The following is a 19,078-nucleotide window of genomic DNA, read 5'->3' as shown; positions in this document are numbered from 1 at the left end:
AACCATAAAAAGAGGACAGAAAAAAATAAATTAAGTACATCAGAAGCAGGAAGCCTATGAAGCAGTCAGAGGGGTCACTGGATGATCAAGATGCCATAAAGGAGCATTCAAGGAAGATAAGGCTGTTGCAGAGAAGCCAAATGAATTCTTTATATCAGTCTTCACTGCAAAGGATATGGGGGAGATCCCCACACTCAAGACATTTTTTTAGGCATCAAATCTGAGGAACTGTCCCAGACTGAGGTGTCAATAGAGAAGGTTTTGGAACAAACTGATAAGTTAAAGAGTAATAAATCAACAGGACCAGATGGTATTCACCCAAGGGTTCTGCAGGAACTCAAATATGAAACTGCAGAACTATCAACTGTGGTATGTAACCTATCACTTAAATCAGCCTCTCTACCAGATGACTGAAGGATAGCTAATGTAATGCCTATTTTTAAAAACTTTCTACAGGCAATCTTGCAATTACAGGCCAATAGGTCTAACTTCAGTACAGTACAAACTGGTTGAGACTATAGTAAATAACAAAATTATCAGACCCATAGATGAACATGATATATTGGGGAAGAGTAAACAAGGCTTTTATAAAGGGATATCATGCCTCACCAAACTATCAGAATTCTTTGAGGGAGTCAGCATACACATAGACAAGGATCCAGTCAATTCAGCGTAGTAGAATTTTCAGAAAGCTTTTGACAAGGTCACCCATCCAAGACTCTTACACAAACTAAGCAGTCATGGGATAAGAGGGAAGGCCCCCACGGTCAAAATATACAAAATGTCAGTAAACAGGGGTCAGAAAAAGTAAACAGTGAGGTGGCAAAATTTGCAGATGATTCAAAACTTCTCAAGATAGTTACGTCCCAGGCAGAGTGCGAAGAGCTACAAAAGGTTCTCTCAAAACTGGATGACTGGGCAACAAAATGGTAGATGAAATTCAATGTTGATACATTCAAAGTAATGCACATTGGAAAACATAATCCCAACTATACATATAAAATGATGGGGTTTAAATTAGCTGTTATCACTCAAGAAAGAGATCTTGGAGTTACTGTGGATAGTTTTCTGAAAACATCTGCTCAATGTGCAGCTGCAATCAAAAAAGCTTACAGAACATTAGGAACCATTAGGAAAGGGATAGATAATAAAGCAGAAAATATTACAATGCTACTATATAAAGCCATGGTACACCCACACATCCAATTTTGTGTGTAGTTCTGGTTGCCACATCTCAAAAAAGGTGTATTAGAATTGGAAAAGATACAGAGAAAGGCAACAAAAATGATTAGGGGTATGGAATAGCTTCTATATGGGGAGAGATTAAAAAAATCTGGGACTGTTCAGGTTAGAAAAGGAGATGATTAAAGGGGGATGTGATAGAGGTCTATAAAATCATGAATAGTATAAAGAAAACGAATAGGGAAGTATTATTTATCCCTTCACACAACGCAAGTATAAGGAGGTCACACAATGAAATTAATAGGCAGCAGGTTTAAAAAACAAACATAAGGAAGTACATCTTCACACAACACATAGTCAACCTGTGGAACTCTTTGCCAGGGGATGTTGTGAAGGCCAGTAGTATAACTAAGTTAAAAAAGAATTAGATAAGTTCATGGAGGATAGGTCCATCAATGGTTATCAGAAAAGATGGTCAGGGATAAAACCCCATGCTTTGGGCGTCCCAAAATCTCCAACTGCCAGAACCTTGGACTGAATGGCAGGAGACAGATCACTCTGTTAATTTCCTCTGAAGCATTTTGGACTGGACACTGTCCGAGATAGGATACTGGGCTAGATGGTCCATGGTCTAACTCAGTATAGATGTTCTCAGGATGTTGGGCTCTGAAAGGAGCATGGCTGAGACAGGGGCTAGTACGACAGTACACAAATGATCTTTAAAATCAAATAAATGGTTACTCATTTGATTCAATAATTTTCGAATAGTCATGTTACAAGGGCAGTCTATCATATATGAACTACTATAGCCTCAATCCTGTAAAGGTTAATGCACGTGCTTAATTTCAAGTACCTGATTAGTCACAATGAAGCCAATGAGCTATGCATGAGCCTAAAATTAAACGTGGTAAGTCTTTTAAGATCAGGGCCTAAGTAAGCAAATACCAATTTAAAAATAAATTAAAATATAAATTACCTTATTATGAAGTAAAACTTGAGTTTTATCAGGTGTTAAATTAACATCCACAGCGGAGGCAGGTACAGTAATATGAATAAAGAAAACAGGGTACGAACGAGAAGAATCTTTATGTGACTTCAGATTATAGTACTGTCGAACCAGCTACAGATAAATGCAACAAAGGAAAGTCAGTAAAAGTAATAAAATAGACCCAAAAGGTACAGAAGCAAAATACTACACTATACAAACAGTTTTTAAATTGTATTTTGTCAATTAAAGAAGATACTAAAACAATTAAGTTAAAAATGTCCTTTTGGGGAGATCTGCGCACCAGGAAAATCCTCAGTAGGGCATTTGCACATGGTTTCCACTGCCTTTGTGCTATGTAAATCCCAGAAAATCTGCTCCAAAGTATAAACTGTGGCTCCATGAACTTTTTGAAATAATATATGTAGCCCACTTGATACATTTGGAGAAAAAGGTCCTGTACAGTTCTATTCAGTGCCCAAAGTGGACAGGAGATCCAGCACTTTTTTCTAGGGCAACTGAACACCATTATCTCAGAATTTAAAAAAAATGAAAATATATGTATATGTTGTAATATTTTGAAATAAATATTGTTTTCTTTGAGAAAAGAAAAAGAATGAGAAGGTGGAACCCTGGCTGTGCCTAAGATTTTCTCCAGGTCTCTCTCCCTGTTTGGGATATAGGAGGGAGAGGACTTGTCTGACTTGACTCTTAGAGGTTATGAACCTGATTTCAGGTTGTGTTGAAGAAAGTTTCACATAACTTTGGGCCCCAAGTGAGAATTATTTGATTTCTTCCATCACAAAAAAAGGGGCTTCGCCGTAGTCTTTAATTTTGTTCCCACAATCAATTGTAGTGCAAATAATAGTGTTTAGATGCCTAAAGCACCCAATTTGTGTATGCATTTAGACTTTCAAAAGCTAATGTTTGCATCTTCAATTAATTTACACCAGCTATCGATTGTGGGCAGAAAGTTAGAAACCTCTCTTTATTCTATTGAATTAGAAGCTGGGGTATCGTACCTTTAATATTTCCTTTTGATGTACTGGCCGACTGTTTATATAGATGAAACTCCTTTCTGAACTTGAAAGACTTGTCAAAGAATTGTCTGATTCAGGTTTTGGAAGAAATCCAGACAGAAATACCTATAATTGTAAAACGAGTACAATGATCAATAAGAGAAGTCTCCCCACACATTTTATTTGTAAAGAAAACAGATAAATTAATTAGCGCAAGATTCAAATGACCCAAACATTCATTATCAAAATTATCAAAGAGAAATCAAGAAAAGAATTCTTTAAAAAGAGCTGAAACAGTTTATGTTTTGCCTGTATTCCTGTTGAATTTATTGGGAAATCCTAGGCCCAGATCCTCTGCTACACCACAGCATCACTCAGTGCAGTGGAGGCGGTGTTGATTGGGGCCTAGAGAAGTGGCTTTACGCCATCTTTGCTCTCTCCCTTTCTAATCCTTGGAGCAGTCTCAAGGGCTATTCTGCAACAAGGAACTGTCAGAGCATGATGCCACCTTTGTGTTCGTCTGATACCTATGGTTGCCAGTTTGACCCCTGTACATTTTAGAGGCATCATTACAATGACTGTTCGATAGGCGGGAATTGCTCCAGACACACCCACCCTCTCCTGCTCTTGTCCATCCTCTACAATGGAAGAAACCAGGGCAACTGTAACATAAAGCAGACTGTATCAGTTCTCTGCTGGCCAGGGATTCCCCCACATTAGGACACCCTGAAATGGTTTTGTGCGGCCAGCAGCACAAAGCAGCTTTAAAAAGGCCAGCATCTGGTCCCCCAGGTCAGTCGTACAAACAGATGAATATTCAATTCACTTTGCTGCATACTTTTTAAGTGATGTCAAATTTACGACATCTAAACAAGAAACCCCTGAGGCATTCTGATGCCCGTCTGAGGCATACTGATGTGTTCTTTTATACAGATACTAGGGTAGTCTCATTTCAAGATGCCAGCACATTCCTTGTGATCTACCTGGTAAAGCTAATGTTTGATAAAACACAGAACTCAGAGGATTGATAAATGATTAGCAATGGAATATGGGGCCCTTTGCCCCTATCATCTCTAAGTCATCAGTTCAAATTCAAGACAGACTCAACACACATTAATGTTACTACCATGATGCCTATACCGTAGCCTGTGTGAAACTGGTCTCCAGTCCAGTTCCAAATAGACATCATCCACATTGTAAAATTTTCTGCAACAACTGGCATGCTAGTTGGCAGGTTCAGCAGGGAAGCCAGGGAATGAATGGAATGGGGATTAAGCCACTAGCTCACTTCCTTGGTTTAGGGCTGAGGCACACTTGCAAGCAGAGTGGGGAAACTTGTTCTGCAATTGCCTCTCCTGTACGTGTTCTACCTGTAACATGGGTGAAATAGTCAAACATGGATGTCTAAAGCTAGGCACCTAAAATCAAAGTGGCCTGATTTCAAAGATGCTGAGCACCCATGACTCTCACTGACTTCAATGAGAGCTTTGTCAGCATACTGGTATTGAACCAAAGCCCACTGGTTCCCTAGGCAGCACACCTAGCCTCTGTGCCACAAGGGTGTGCTGAACCATCACCCCAAGTCAACACTAGTCACTGTCAGGATGCCAGTATTGAACTCAAGCCCATCACGCCCTTAGGCAGCATCTCTAGAAGCTGCACCACAACAGTGCACTGTATTGCTGCCCCTGACCAATAGCCTTAGTCCTAAAGGCCTGCAACCATGCCCAAGGCCCCTGACTGGCTGGATAGAGAGCATTCTCTTTAGGTACCTGGACTATATAAAGTCCTCAGGAGGAAGTGGAAGATGCCTGAGCAACGGGCCATTGCCTGTGAGTTGCTGCCTTGCCTGACGCTGCCTTGCTACCTGACCCAACTTTGCCTACAGATCCCGCCAACCCACATCCTTGGATTGGATCTCCCAGCTCCTCACCCCTGCGAGAAATCCAGCCATTGCCCAGGACTCCCTTTAATACTTATAGACTTCCTGGCTAGCATGTCACCCACACATCACTTGAACACAGAGCTCTGGTCTGCCTTTAGCCCACTTCAGCCACTGGGCACTACAAGCTGTGAGTGCTCAGCACTTTTGAAAAATCAGGCCAGTTTGATTTAGGTGCCTAACTTTTGGAACCAAGACTGAAAATTTTGTCACAGCCTTTTTTATTAACTTAAATCAAAGCTAACAAACATTTGAAACAGAACAGATAATCAATCCTTTGGCTTCAGTGTAACCCTTTGTGATTCCTGGTTAGCTACTTCACTTCAGCAAGCTATTCATTCCCCTAGCCCTGCAATGAACATTCTGTGCCAAAGCTGGAGTGTTCTGGTCAGCAACAATTATACACATAACTAAATGCCACTGGTCAAATTAAAAAGGTGTCAACTGTCTGTTGGATCATTATCAGGAAAAACAACTAGCTGCTCTCTTACATTATATTCTGCAACTCTTTCACATCCAATCTAAATGTCACTTTGTTTTATGTTTTAGCTTCTTTTTTAAATTTTAAATACTAGACACAAGTTAAGTCACTTCAAACAATAACTTTGTGAAACAAATGGACAATATTAAAACACTACTGGAAGGCTCTAAAATCAGGCAGTTAATAAGTTGCCATATTCAGACTTAGTTGACTGTTACTAACTGTTTAAAACTGTCATAAATATAAAGGGAAGGGTAACCACCTTTCTGTATACAGAACTATAAAATCCCCCCTGGCCAGAGGCAAAACCCTTTCACCTGTAAAGGGTTAAGAAGCTAAGATAACCTCACTGGCACCTGACCAAAATGACCAACGAGGAGACAAGATACTTTCCAAGCTGCGGGGGGTGGGGTGGGGGAACAAAGGGTCTGTCTGTCTGTGTGATGCTTTTGCTGGGAACAGATCAGGAATGCTCTTCAGAACTCCTGTAAAAAGTCAGTAAGCAATCTAGCTACAAATGCGTTAGATTTTCTTTTGTTTAAATGGCTGGTAAATAAGCTGTGCTGAATGGAATGTATATTCATGTTTTTGTGTCTTTTTGTAACCTAAGGTTTTGCCTAGAGGGATTCTCTATGTTTTGAATCTGATTACCCTGTAAAGTATTTACCATCCTGATTTTACAGAGGTGATTCTTTCACTTTTTCTTTAATTAAAATTCTTCTTTTAAGATCCTGATTGGTTTTTCATTGTTCTTAAGATCCAAGGGTTTGGGTCTGTGTTCACCTATGCAAATTGGGGAGGATTTTTATCAAGCCTTCCCCAGGAAAGGGGACGTAGGGCTTGGGGGGATATTTCGGGGGGAAGACGTCTCCAAGTGGGCTCTTTCCCTGCTTTTTGTTTAACACACTTGGTGGTGGCAGCATAGGGTTCGAGGACAAGGCAAAGTTTGTACCTTGAGGAAGTTTTTAACCTAAGCTGGTAAGAATAAGCTTAGGGGGTCTTTCATGCAGGTCTCCACCTCTGTACCCTAGAGTTCAGAGTGGGGAAGGAACCTTGACAAAAACTATTTGGGAAGTCAGCATGCACCATAACAGAGTTAATGAGTGAAGATTTCTAAAACTGGATTGCTCTGGTAAAATTGTCACCTATTAAATATGATAGGAGGTATGTCATACATATGTATGATAATACAAAGTTTTAGAAAAAATAGATAAGCAAGGAATCTTGATTTTAAGTTAAGCCAGTTGTTTAAAGTGACACGATTATTTTATTATATTATTATAGGTGGGGTTTGTAGCCCCACTTCCCATTATATGACCCTTATTTCAAGTTTCAGAGTAACAGCCGTGTTAGTCTGTATTCGCAGGAGAGTGAGTTTGTGTGTGTATAGGGGTGGGGGTGGGTGAGAGAACCTGTATTTGTGCTGGAAATGGCCCACCTTGATTATCATGCACATTGTAGGGAGAGTGGTCAGTTTGGATGAGCTATTACCAGCAGGAGAGTGAGTTTGGGGTGGGGGGGGCGGAGGGTGAGAAAACCTGGATTTGTGCTGGAAATGGCCCAACTTGATGAACACTTTAGATAAGCTATTACCAGCAGGAGAGTGGGGTGGGAGGAGGTATTGTTTCATGGTCTCTGTGCATATAATGTCTTCTGCAGTTTCCACAGTATGCATCCGATGAAGTGAGCTGTAGCTCACGAAAGCTCATGCTCAAATAAATTGGTTAGTCTCTAAAGTGCCACAAGTAGTCCTTTTCCTTATTTCAAGTTGCTTACAACTTTGCAAAACTTTAGCTGTTTGGGTTGCATCTGACTTTTTGGGGAACATTTCACCTAATATGGTTCAGCTCATTCAGAGAAGAGAGGTAGGGAAAAACATATTTTAAAAAAATTATGGTGAGCTCTTTTTTTAAGAAGTTCTAGCCAACCCATGCTTTGGGACCTTAGATTTGATGGGTGGGTCTTTGAGTCAGGGATGTGCCTTTTGCAACCCCCATGAAAATTCACCCAAATTTGGTCAAGTCAGAAGACTATGGAAAAAAATCAGTTTGCACATGCTCAGTAGAGACTTTCTAGATCACAGCTTAATTCCTCAAAGATTCTGTCCACACTGGGCATCCTCCAGGTATGGGCTGAGGACGACTTTCCTTGCAATTGCAGTTCCCAACTGTTCTGGGCCATGCTGGGTCCAGGTCCAGACCCAGAGCTCGACTGAGAGCAGGGAGCCTGCCTCTCCTGTGCTCTTAATGCCCTGCTGACATCCAGGCAGCCACTGAAGTGGAGGGTGCCCGATGCAAAGGCAGAGGACACAAGAGCTGGACCTGGTGCGGGAGGGAAAGGAGTAGAATGGGGCAAGGAACCTGGTGAGGGGAGACTGAGGCTGGTGGGGGAAAGGGAAACTGGGAGTTGATGGGGGAGACTGGGAACTAGTAAGGTGGGGAGGAGGTGATAGGAATAAGGGAGAATGAGAGATCACAAGAAGCCAGGATGCAGAAGAAGAACTGGGGCAGGCTGGCAAAGAGATTGGAACAAAGAGCTTGGTGGAATATTGAGACTGGACAGGAGGCCCAGTGAGGGAGAGTGGGACTGGGAGCCCATGGGGAATGTGAGCATGGGGATGCCTGGATTCGGGGTAGGCTGCACAGATCAGATGAGGAAATGGGAGAGGGGAACTAGGAATGGCTGGGCAAGGAGACTAGGACTGGGAGTCCAGAAGAGGGGACTGGGAGTCCAGAAGAGGGACTAGGACTTGCTGGCAATGAGACAGACTGGGATGAGAAACCTCAGAGTGGAGACAACAGGTTGATAAGGAGAATGTAAATGGGACAAGGAGATGGAGCAAGGCAAGACAAGACTGGGACACGTTGGAATGAAAGGCAGAAGAATCTGTGCCTACTAGAGCGTACTTCCCTCCAGAGTCTGAAATGGAACCCAAGATTCCTGAGTCTCATAATTCCTCTAACGTAAGTAAACATATGTAAAACTCTCGGGCAAAGCTTATCATCCCCCTTTAGTGCTGGTCCATAGAGGATCACAACCTACTACTACTATCAGTTACTCTCTTAGCTCAAGTGGGAGGGAATGGTGAAGTGGATCCAAAGGTTCCAACCCTGCTGATGACTAATGTGGCTCTCAATATGATGCCACATGATAGAATCATAGAAATGTAGGGCTGGAAGGCACCTTGACAAGTCATCAGGTCAGTCCCCTGTACTGAGGCAGGACCATGTAAACCTAGATCATCCCTGTCAGGTGTTTGTCCAAGCTGTTCTTAAAACTTCCAATGATGGGCATTTCACAATCTCACTTGGAAGGCTATTCCAGAACTTAACTACCCTTATAATTAGAAAGTTTTTCCTAATATCTAACCTAAAGCTCCCTTGCTGCAAATTAAGCTCATTACTTCTTGTCTTACCTTCAGTGAACATAGAGAATAATTGATCAACATCCTCTTTATAACAGCCCTTTACATATACAAAGACTTATCAGGTCCCCCCTGAGTCTTCTTTTCTCAAGACTAAATGTGCCCAGTTTTTTTAATCTTTTCTCACAGTCACATTTTCTAAATCTTTTATCATTTTGGTTGCTCTCTACTGGACTCTCTCCAAGTTGTCCACATCTTTCCTAAAACTTAGTGCCCAGAACTGGGCACAGTGTTGCAGTTGAGGCCTCATCAGTGCTGAATACAGGACAATTACCTCTCATGTCTTACATACAACGCTCCTGTTAATACACCCCAGAAAGATATTCGCCTTTTTTGCAACTGCATCACACTGTTGACTCATTCAATTTTTGATCCTATTATAACCCGCAGATCCTTTTCGGCAATACTACCACCTAGCCAGTTATTCCAAATTTTGTAGCTGTACATTTGATTTGTCCTTTTTAGGTGTAATATTTTGCACTTGTCTTTATTGAATTTCATCTTGTTGAATTCAGACCAATTCTCCAGTTTCTTAGATTTGTTTTGAATTCTAATCCTAACCTCCCAACTGCTTTCAACTCCTCCCAGACTGGTGTCATATTCAAATTTTATAAGCATACTCTCCATTCCATTATCTAAGTCATTAATGAAAATACTGAATAGTGTCAGACCCAGGACAGACCTTTGCAAGACCCTCCCAGTTGATGAGTACTCTTTGAGTCTGGTCTTTCAACCAGGCATGCACCTACCTTATAATAATTTTATCTCTAGACCATATTTCCCTAGTTTGTTTATGAGAATGTCCTGTGGAATGGTCTCAAAAGTCTTACTAAAATCAAGATATTTATCACTTTTACTGCTTCCCCCTTATTCACTAGGCCAGCAACCCTGTCAAAAAAGGAAATCTGTTCTTGACAAATTCATGCTGGCTATTCCTCACAACCTTATTATTCAGCAGGTGTTCACAAACTGATTGTTTAATAATTTGTTCCAGTACCTTTCCAAGTATCAAAGTTAGGCTGATTGGTCTATAATTTCCCGGGTCCTCTTTGCTTCTCTTTTTAAAGACAGGTACTATGTTTGCCCTTCTTCAGTCTACTAGGACTTCATCCATTCTCCAGGAGTTCTCAGAGATAATTGCTAACAGTTCCAAGATTGCTTCAGCCGTTCCTTAAGTACTCTAGAATGAATTTCATCAGGCCCTACTGACTTGAATACATCTAACTTATCTAAATATTCTTTAACCTGTTCTTTCCCTATCTTGGCTTGCATTCCTTCATGGAGAATCTTTTTTTTCATTTTGATTGTTTAAACAATCTAGGAAATTATACACCCACATTCACACAGTTAAAAGAATGTTAAGTTTGCAAAGTGAAACACTCAAAAGTTAGGAAATGCCAGAATGAAGGTTAGCTGTGCAACCTTAATCCTGTTTCTGTGTGCGTGTGTGTATTATGGTACAGTCTTCAATTACATGATGAAATGATATTTTTCCAAAAAGATGCTTGCCTCATTCAGTGCTCAGGTCAGATGAATCAGGATGGGGATGAATCAGAGTTGTATAATAAAGGAGCCTTGTCTGTAGGGATCCTGCTTCATTTATTTCAAAAGTTGGGAGGTGTGTACTGAATGAGGCACGTAACTGCAGGAAGAGAAAGGACAGTCTCAGAGATAAGGCAGCTGAATTCTGCCCAGCAGAACTAGATTCTATCCCTGCCTCTGCTACAGAGTCCCTGTGTGATGTTAGGCAAGTCACTTAAACCAAATTTAGCAAAGGTGGTCGCTAATTGTGTGTTCCTCATTTGCTGGGTGCCTCAATTAAGACCCTGAGGTATGATCTGTAGAAGTTCTGAGCAGTCATGGAAGACGGGAGATGTTCCAGAAGACTGGAAAAGGGCAAATATGATGCCCATCTATAAAAACGGAAATAAGGACAACCTGGGGAATTACAGACCAGTCAGCTTAACTTCTGTACCTGGAAAGATAATGGAGCAAATAATTAAGCAATCAATTTGCAAACACTTAGAAGATAATAAGGTGATAAATAACAGTCAGCATGGATTTGTCAAGAACAAATCATGTCAAACCAACCTGATAGCTTTCTTTGACAGGGTAACAAGCCTTGTGGATGGGGGAAAGCAGTAGATGTGGTATATCTTGACTTTAGTAAGGCTTTTGATACTGTCTCGCATGACCTTCTCATAAACCAATTAGGGAAATACAACCTAGATGGAGCTACTATAATGTGAGTGCATAACTGGTTGGAAAATTGTTCCCAGAGAGTAGTTATCAGTGGTTCACGTTCATGCTGGAAGGGCATAATGAGTGGGGTCCCGCATGGATCGGTTCTGTTCAATATCTTCATCAGTGATTTAGATAATGGCATAGAGAGTTTCTAAAGTTTGTGGACAATGCCAAGCTGGGAGGGGTTGCAAGTGCTTTGGCGCATAGGATTAAAATTCAAAATGGTCTGGACAAACTGGAGAAATGGTCTGAAGCAAATAGGACGTAATCCAATAAAGACAAATGCAAAGTATTCCACTTAGGAAGGAACAATCAGTTGCACACATAGAAAATGGGAAATCACTGCCTAGGAAGGAGTACTGTGGAAAGGGATCTGGAGGTCATAGTGGATCACAAGCTAAATATGAGTCAACAGTGTAATGCTGTTGCAAAAAAAGCGAACATCATTCTGGGATGTATTAGCAGGAGTATTGTAAGCAAGACACGAGAAGTAATTCTTCCGCTCTACTCCGCACCGATTGGGCCTTAACTGGAGTACTGTGTCCAGTTCTGGGCACCACATTTCAGGACAGATGTGGACAAATTGGAGAAAGTCCAGAGAAAAGCAACAAAAATGATTAAAGGTCTACAAAACATGACCTATGAGGGAATATTGAACAAATTGGGTTTGTTTAGTCTTTCGGAGAGAAGACTGAGGGGGGACGTGATCACAGTTTTCAAGTACATAACAGGTTGTTATAAGGAGGAGGGAGAAAAATTATTCTTCTTAACCTCTGAGGATAGGACAAAAAGCAATGGGCTTAAATTGCAGCAAGGGCGGTTTAGGTTGGACATTAGGAAAAACTTCCTAACTGTCAGAGTGGTTAAGCACTGGAATAAATTGCCGAGGGAGGTGGTGGAATCTCCATCATTGGTGATTTTTAAGAACAGGTTGGACAAACACCTGTCAGGGATGGTCTAGTTCAGGGGTGGGCAAACTTTCTGGCCCGAGGGCCACATCGGGGAATAGAAATTGTATGGAGGGCCATGAATGCTCACAAAAGTGGGGTTGGAGTGCGGGAGGGGGCTCTGGGGTGGGGCTGGGGATGAGGAGTTTGAGGTGTAGGTGGGTGCTCTGGGCTGGGACGGAGGGGTTCGGAGGGTGGGAGCAGGGGTGAGGGAAGGGGACTGGGTTCTGGCTGGGGATGCGGGCTCTGAGGCGGAGCTGGGGATGAGAGGTTTGGATGCAGGAGGGTGCTGTGGGCTAGGATTGAGGGGTTTGGAGAGTAGGAGGGGGATCAGGGCTGGGGTTGGGGCATGGGGAGAGGCTCAGGGGTGTGGCCCCCGACCCAGCACCCCGGCCGGAGCATCAGAGCGGGGCTGAGCAGCATGGTGCAGCTCCCGACCCAGCTCCCCGGCTGGAGAGGGCCCGAGCCACTTGATGCAGCTCAGGGGCCAGCTTAAAATGGCCGTAGTTTGCCCACCCCTGGTTTAGATAATACTTAGTCCTACCTTGAATGCAGGGGACTGGACTAGATGACCTCTCGAGATCCCTTCCAGTTCTATGACTCTATGATTCATAGATGCAATGGAAGCTGTGCTTTGAACACACAATGTACTTTGTAATGCTAAATATTCTGGAAAATCAGATCCTGAGTGTTTCAAATTGGGCACCCAAAATTAGTGGATACTTTTGACCTCAATGTCTCTATGCCTCAGTTCCCCATTTGTAAAATGAGAATAATAATATCCCCAAACCTCATGGGGTGTTGCAAAAATAAATTAATTAATATTCCTGAAGCATTCAAATACTATAGTGATGAACATCACAAAAAGCCAATGAGGAAATTAACAATTCAGCCTTTAGACTAGGGTTTGAATAGCATAAAATATAAAAGACATAGGGTCACCCATTGAACAATAAGGAGAAAACAAAATATTGAATAGCTGTTCCTTAAATAAGCATCATCCATTCTGTGCACTGAATGAGGCAGCGGTCTTGTGGAAAAGACAGCATGTGATCATGTAATTAAAGCCTATATTAAAATGCACATGCACAAGGGAACTGAATTAAAGTTGCACAGGCAACCTTAATTCTGGCATTTCCTAACCTCTAGGAAGCCTGAGCTTGGGCTCTCCTCCTCCTCCAAGTTCTAACCAAGGCATATGTAATACCTCACTGATCTACCAGCTAGTGGTTTGACGATTTGTCTGCTCAGGTGAACTCACATAGCTTCCACTTTCCTCTTCCTTCCATTCCCTACTTATTGCCTCAGAGTCCTCCCACATAAATGCTGAATACCCACCACATACCACAAATACTGCGTTTGCCCATTGGAGTGGTTTCTTTATAGTCCTGTTCCTATGCCACCTGTCAGAGGAGAGCACAAAATCTAAAGCAGTTTCACCATCCTACTTCAGTATATACGAGGGTTCACATAAGATTAGTTTAAGAGTGACATCTGAATGAACAAATTAATAAAACAATATTCTTATGGACATGCTAAACAACCATTTTCACTAGATAGATTATGCTTCAATACTCTTTATGCTAGTCTGGTCAGCCTTTATAGCTGCAAGATAAAGAACAAAATTAACCTTTACTAGACAAGAGAGGAGCGAGTCATTCGATTAAGTGATATCTACAACCAAATAGAGGCTTTCTGAGTTAAAATATACCTCCGAAAATATTAGTAAGGTATCTCCTGCAAAGGAAGCAGCAATTGCAAAGCTCTCATTAATATCAATAGGAGCACAGTAAGATCTACGCAGAGCATTTCTGGAAATTGTACCCGTTAACGCCTTTAAATTTAGATTTAGGGGAAATTTTGCACATCTTCCTTTAAAAATATTTGTTGTTGTTTTTGTACAGATACCTCTACGCTCTGTATTGTAAGATCCTGAGATGCCATGGTGATGATAATGATATGAAAGTATAGATAACTAAACAGGCCACCCACCTGCACATAGGCCATGTATCCTACACTAGAGAGTACACAGTAATCAGTAATTCTGCATTTGTCACAACTATTTTTGCTGCCATCTGGTCACTGCCACGTGAGTCTTGATTTGATGATTCTTGGAGAGCACTTTCAATCATCAAACCAATTAATTTTAGGGACAGAGCAGAAAAGGAATTCAATCAATTTTAGAAGCCTTTTCCTTTTAAATGCTGGGTTTTGTTCTTTGTTGGTGGGTTTTTCATGGGGGCTGGGAGAAGAATGTTTAAAAATTTACCTCAGGATCTTCACAGTGATGTTGAAAAGGTACCATGCTGCCCATAACGGCAGTTCCCAGAACTGACATAAAGGACATTTTGTGATCTGACACCCTGGTCTTTTGCCAAATAACTGCCTGAAACAAAATGGCACAGAGTCAAATTTTTGACATTATATTTAAGTTTGTTGAACTCAAGTCATCTGCAACATTACATGACTGAAAACATATATACACAACTGCACACTTATATAGGATATGTAACATTCTATTCTTTGATCCTCTTGCATTCATAGCTTTAGAATGAACATACATGTGACAGTACTTTATGATATATCATCTCATAAAATCTTTCTCCTAGTTTAAATAAAGAACAAGAAAATGAAGGAATCTGTTCCCACATATATATATTAATCATGGATGTAACTTTAACTTACAAGGATTTCTGCAAGAATTGAAATTCGTGCAATTGCTGAGAAGTAATCAGCAAATAATTTATTATGGATCCACTCTGCCCTCACATGCATTCATGTAGTCAGTGGGTTTGTATGGCTGTAACTGTATCAGATTGGGGTCCTAAAAATGCATCTTGCATATTCTTCATACCGGCTGGCATCATAATATAGAAGTTGTGATGCTTATAGTACCATGGCCAAAGTATAAATCACTGGCCTGGGAATCATTAGGTTAGGTTTCTGTTCCTAGACTCAGTGTCTAACTGCCACTCTCTCTGCCTTAGCTTCTTTATTTGTGTAAAGAAGGAAATTGTGCTTGCTTACTCACACCTTTGTAAAGTGCTTTGAGAAGAATAAAAAAAGGCTACATAATTAATTATACACCTTGCTATGCTGGTGTAAGCCCCTAGATAGATAAGTTACACTGGATTTCAGATCCCAGAGAAGACAAGGCCCAAGACAGAAGTACAGTCTTAGCTTTGAACCTCTTAGCTTTTGTCATTTTGTGCCAATGTTAACATAGAAACTTGCATTTTAGTTAATCCCCTATTTTTGGGCAAATTAGAAGAAGAAATGGATGGTACGTATTACGTGCTTTTATTTTTTTTTTAAATTGCTCCTAGATAGCTATGAGTTAATACGAAAAACGCTAAGGACTGCTGCTCCTGTTACCATCTATCCTGATCAGAGACATATTCAGGAGTTTAAGATACAGGTATGTCTACAAGAATTTAGTTTTTGGCATCCTGGGATGTAAATCTACCCCACACTAGCCCACCATACACTAGCCATGTGGACCATGCTATGGCACAGTTCCCTAGTGTGTTTTAATCTACTCCCATTTCAAAGTGGGAGAGATCAAAGCACACTAGAGAACTTTTAGTGCACAGCAGCAGGATCTATACAGACACTTAGCATGCAGCAAGCTACTGACAGGTAGATTTACATCCCAGCTTGCCACAAACTAAGTGTTCGTGTAAACAAATCCACAGATGAATGACTTGACAAACTACAATAGCTTGAGCTCCCTCAGAACCATTAGTCTCTCAGCAAATATCTGTTACAGACATTATTGACATACCTTAGTTGAGGTTTTCAAAGTAAACTAGAGGATTTAGCCACACAACTCAGGTTGAAATTAATGGGAATGGTCTGACTAATCCCCCCTCCTAGTAAGCACTAAACATCTTTATAATTATACATAGACTTTAACCAGTGTTTCATGTTGACTACAGTCATCAAATAGCTGCATCTAAGTGTGTTTTAGTGTGCAACATTCCCCAAGTGCTTCAGCACCTAAGCACAACAAGATAAATTAAGATAAAAAGATGTTAGATTTAACCTGAAATTCCTTTGCGTTACAATGCTGAATTTAAAGTGTCCTAATATGTGCAAGGAATCCAAGAAATACAAAGTGAGTTCATAGTATTCAAGTACCGGATAGGATTTAAAAATATGGTAAGTGAGCAACAAATATACCTACAACCTCAAGAAATAAATACAGAACCTTAAAATCCCACCTGAACTCCAAGGTATTTCCTTGCCTTGCAGGGTGCATTCCATTGAAGAACACTAAATTCCTGTAAAAGTGATACTTGCTTTCTGCACAACAGATGGAATGTTCAGGCTGCAGGACTGCAGATATAGGAGACTACAATTGCTCCCCAGTCTTTATTTCTTCTAATTACACATCAAACACATTGAGCACCATTTGTACTGCTGGACTTGCTACTTGAGTCCAACTCACTTAAGAGTATAAGAATATAGTCATAAGGGGCACTGTGACCATCACCTTCTCCTTCCACTGCAAGCTTGAAAAGCCCTGAATTTAGTGGCTCTGGTTCACTGGTGGTGGACAGCGGGATAAGAGCCACATTTCTAGGAATTCCATAGGAGCTCCACTGAGGTTTCCACTGTGCTACTGAATGGTGAGCACAGTAGACAGAGGGACAACGGCTGCCTTGCGGATTTAGCAGCAGCTCTGAAGTGGTATTGCTGATGCTTCATAGAGTGAGTAGTGGAGGAGGGAAATTCTTACTCCCTGCCCCATAAACATCCTCAAAGCAGTGATGAAAGAATTTTCCCTTTAGAGTTCCTCTTTAAAAATACATATTTGTTACTGCTTCTATTTTGAGTTATATCTACATTTTAAGTGATCAAAAGTGCCAAGCAATTTATCTTTACTAGATATTATATTTTAAATGTGTGTGACCAAACTGAGAAAGATGCTCGTGACACAACTAATATAAATGTCACACTGTTTATTTTAGCTTGTATTAACGTGATGCCACAGGTACAGATATAAATCCTAGCTGCTGATTAATGCAAGGATGTCATTACACTGCCTGACCTGCTGAATTGCTGAAAAAAGCTCATTTCAATAAACTGCCTTAAGAAAGGTATGGAACATAAAAACTTACTAAATGCAAACTCTGTAAAAGAGGAAACTGCTAATAATTTGGGGGCACATTTTTACTGATCAATTTTTTCTTAAATATCAGGATTAAAAGCTGTAGGCAAAACTCCTAAATCTAGTTACTAGAACACGTTAGCTCAAAGTTCTCACATTGCAGAGGTCAGTCAACTAGTTAAACGTGCGTATCGGATAACCACACAACAGATTGGTTTAGATTCATTTTCAGAACTGGCTGCACACTATGAAACAACACGGCATGATACTTTAAAAATAACTGGTAATCTACAGAATACATTATAAATGAACTGACTTCACCAACAGGTTTTGAAAAAGAAGAATCAAAGCTGTTAAGAAGCAATGCTACTTATATTTATTTATTTTTGAAAGTGTCAGTACTCCCCAGTGAGTTTCCTGCAACAGTTGATTTTTATAACCTTGGTTATACGCTGAAATTGTGCTAAAAATATATACACACACACCCCCTTATATTTTCTAGGTCACATAAGCCTGGTGTCTGTGATGAGCCAAGTAAGAATCTGACTCTAGTCAGTATGATGACACTGCAAAAACACCCTAATTAAAGATATATTATTACATACAGACCATCTTAGGTTTTGTTGGAGCTCACCAAATATATCCTGCCTCCCTCCCCATTTCATTGAGGGGCACTGCATGAATTAGAAGGCATAAAAAGCCAAATGCATATAAATATCTATTTCACGGGCATAGATTAGTGTATTGACACATTCGGTATTTGTGTATACAGTACGTACATTTTCTTTAATTATACCCCCTCTCACACACACACTTCATTCAGACCATACATCTCTGTTGCTAAATTTTAGAGCACATACATATAGGCCAAGATTATTCCTGGTCTTTTGAACAGGTGCATAATAAGTGGGGGAAGAGTCCCTCATTTGCATCCCGCAGCAGAAGCTGGGAACAATGCTTTTATGCTCATGAAGAACATGAGTTCTTCAGAGTCATCCTTTCCAAAGACAGTAGGGAAGGTCATAGGGCCAGACCCCGCTCCTCAACCAGCCTTGTTTTTTAATACTCTGACCAGCAACCATGTTAATACTTTTACCAGCATAATTGGTTGCTGGTTTACCAACAAAAGAGAAAGCTAAATCTAATAGTCAAAACAGAGAACTGGAGGTCAGGGGAACCGGATTCTATTTCTGTCACTGACTCACAGTGTAACTTTCAGTGAGTCACTTAACCTGCCTGAACCACAGTTTACCTAGCTGACAAATGGGAGTAATTAATGTTTCCTGCCATTGTAAAGCACATTGAGATCCTTAGCTGAAAGGTGATACATCCATAAAGGTTATGTCTTCACTGCCAAAAAAAAAAAAAAAAAAAAAGGTGCTCATTTACCAGGGGATAACTAACCCGTGCTAGCTATCATGCTGTAAAATCCTAGTGGAGACAAGTTTGCAATCTTTACCGTAAAGTAGCTAGGTGAGGGAAACATAATGCGGTAAAAACAAGAGTGCCTTGTCTCCACTGGCATTTTACAGCACAATAGCTAATGCATATTACACGTGGTCCTGAATAAGAATGGATTTAAGTGCATGCTTAAGTGTTTCTTGAATCAGGCCATAAATCTTTTTTTGAAAAGTGGAAAGAGGCTGCTGGCTTTTGTGGGGGTTTTACAGGATGTGTATATAGACACTGCAAATTTCCCAAATTTTCCTATAAAACTCCAAATTAGCTGGTTTATTGAAAC

General features: G+C 40.7%; 1 protein-coding gene across 13 annotated transcripts in view; it reads right to left on the bottom strand.

Annotated features, from left to right (window-relative positions):
* The window catches only part of PMS1 (PMS1 homolog 1, mismatch repair system component), a 101,718-nt gene that overhangs the window by 30,658 nt on the left and 51,982 nt on the right, over positions 1 to 19,078 (bottom strand). For 10 of the 13 annotated variants that reach the window (XR_012154333.1, XM_073306161.1, XM_073306158.1 and 7 more), the window contains 3 exons: positions 14,494 to 14,610; positions 3,190 to 3,312; positions 2,159 to 2,302 (listed from right to left, as the gene is read on the bottom strand). Coding sequence is in view for 12 of the 13 variants with exons in the window: in XM_073306161.1 (XP_073162262.1) it covers positions 2,159 to 2,302; positions 3,190 to 3,312; positions 14,494 to 14,610 (384 nt within the window). In the remaining variant the exon portion in view is untranslated. Of the gene's footprint in view, positions 1 to 2,158; positions 2,303 to 3,189; positions 3,313 to 10,276; positions 10,676 to 13,197; positions 13,628 to 14,493; positions 14,611 to 19,078 lie in introns of those variants that run through there. The other 3 variants (XM_073306157.1, XM_073306163.1, XM_073306164.1) reach the window with 3 other exon arrangements.

Source organism: Lepidochelys kempii, chromosome 11 (genome assembly GCF_965140265.1).
Source record: "Lepidochelys kempii isolate rLepKem1 chromosome 11, rLepKem1.hap2, whole genome shotgun sequence".
NCBI lineage: Eukaryota > Metazoa > Chordata > Testudines > Cheloniidae > Lepidochelys > Lepidochelys kempii.
The sequence above is the reverse complement of the archived record's forward strand: the minus strand, read 5'-3'. Positions and strand labels throughout refer to the sequence as shown.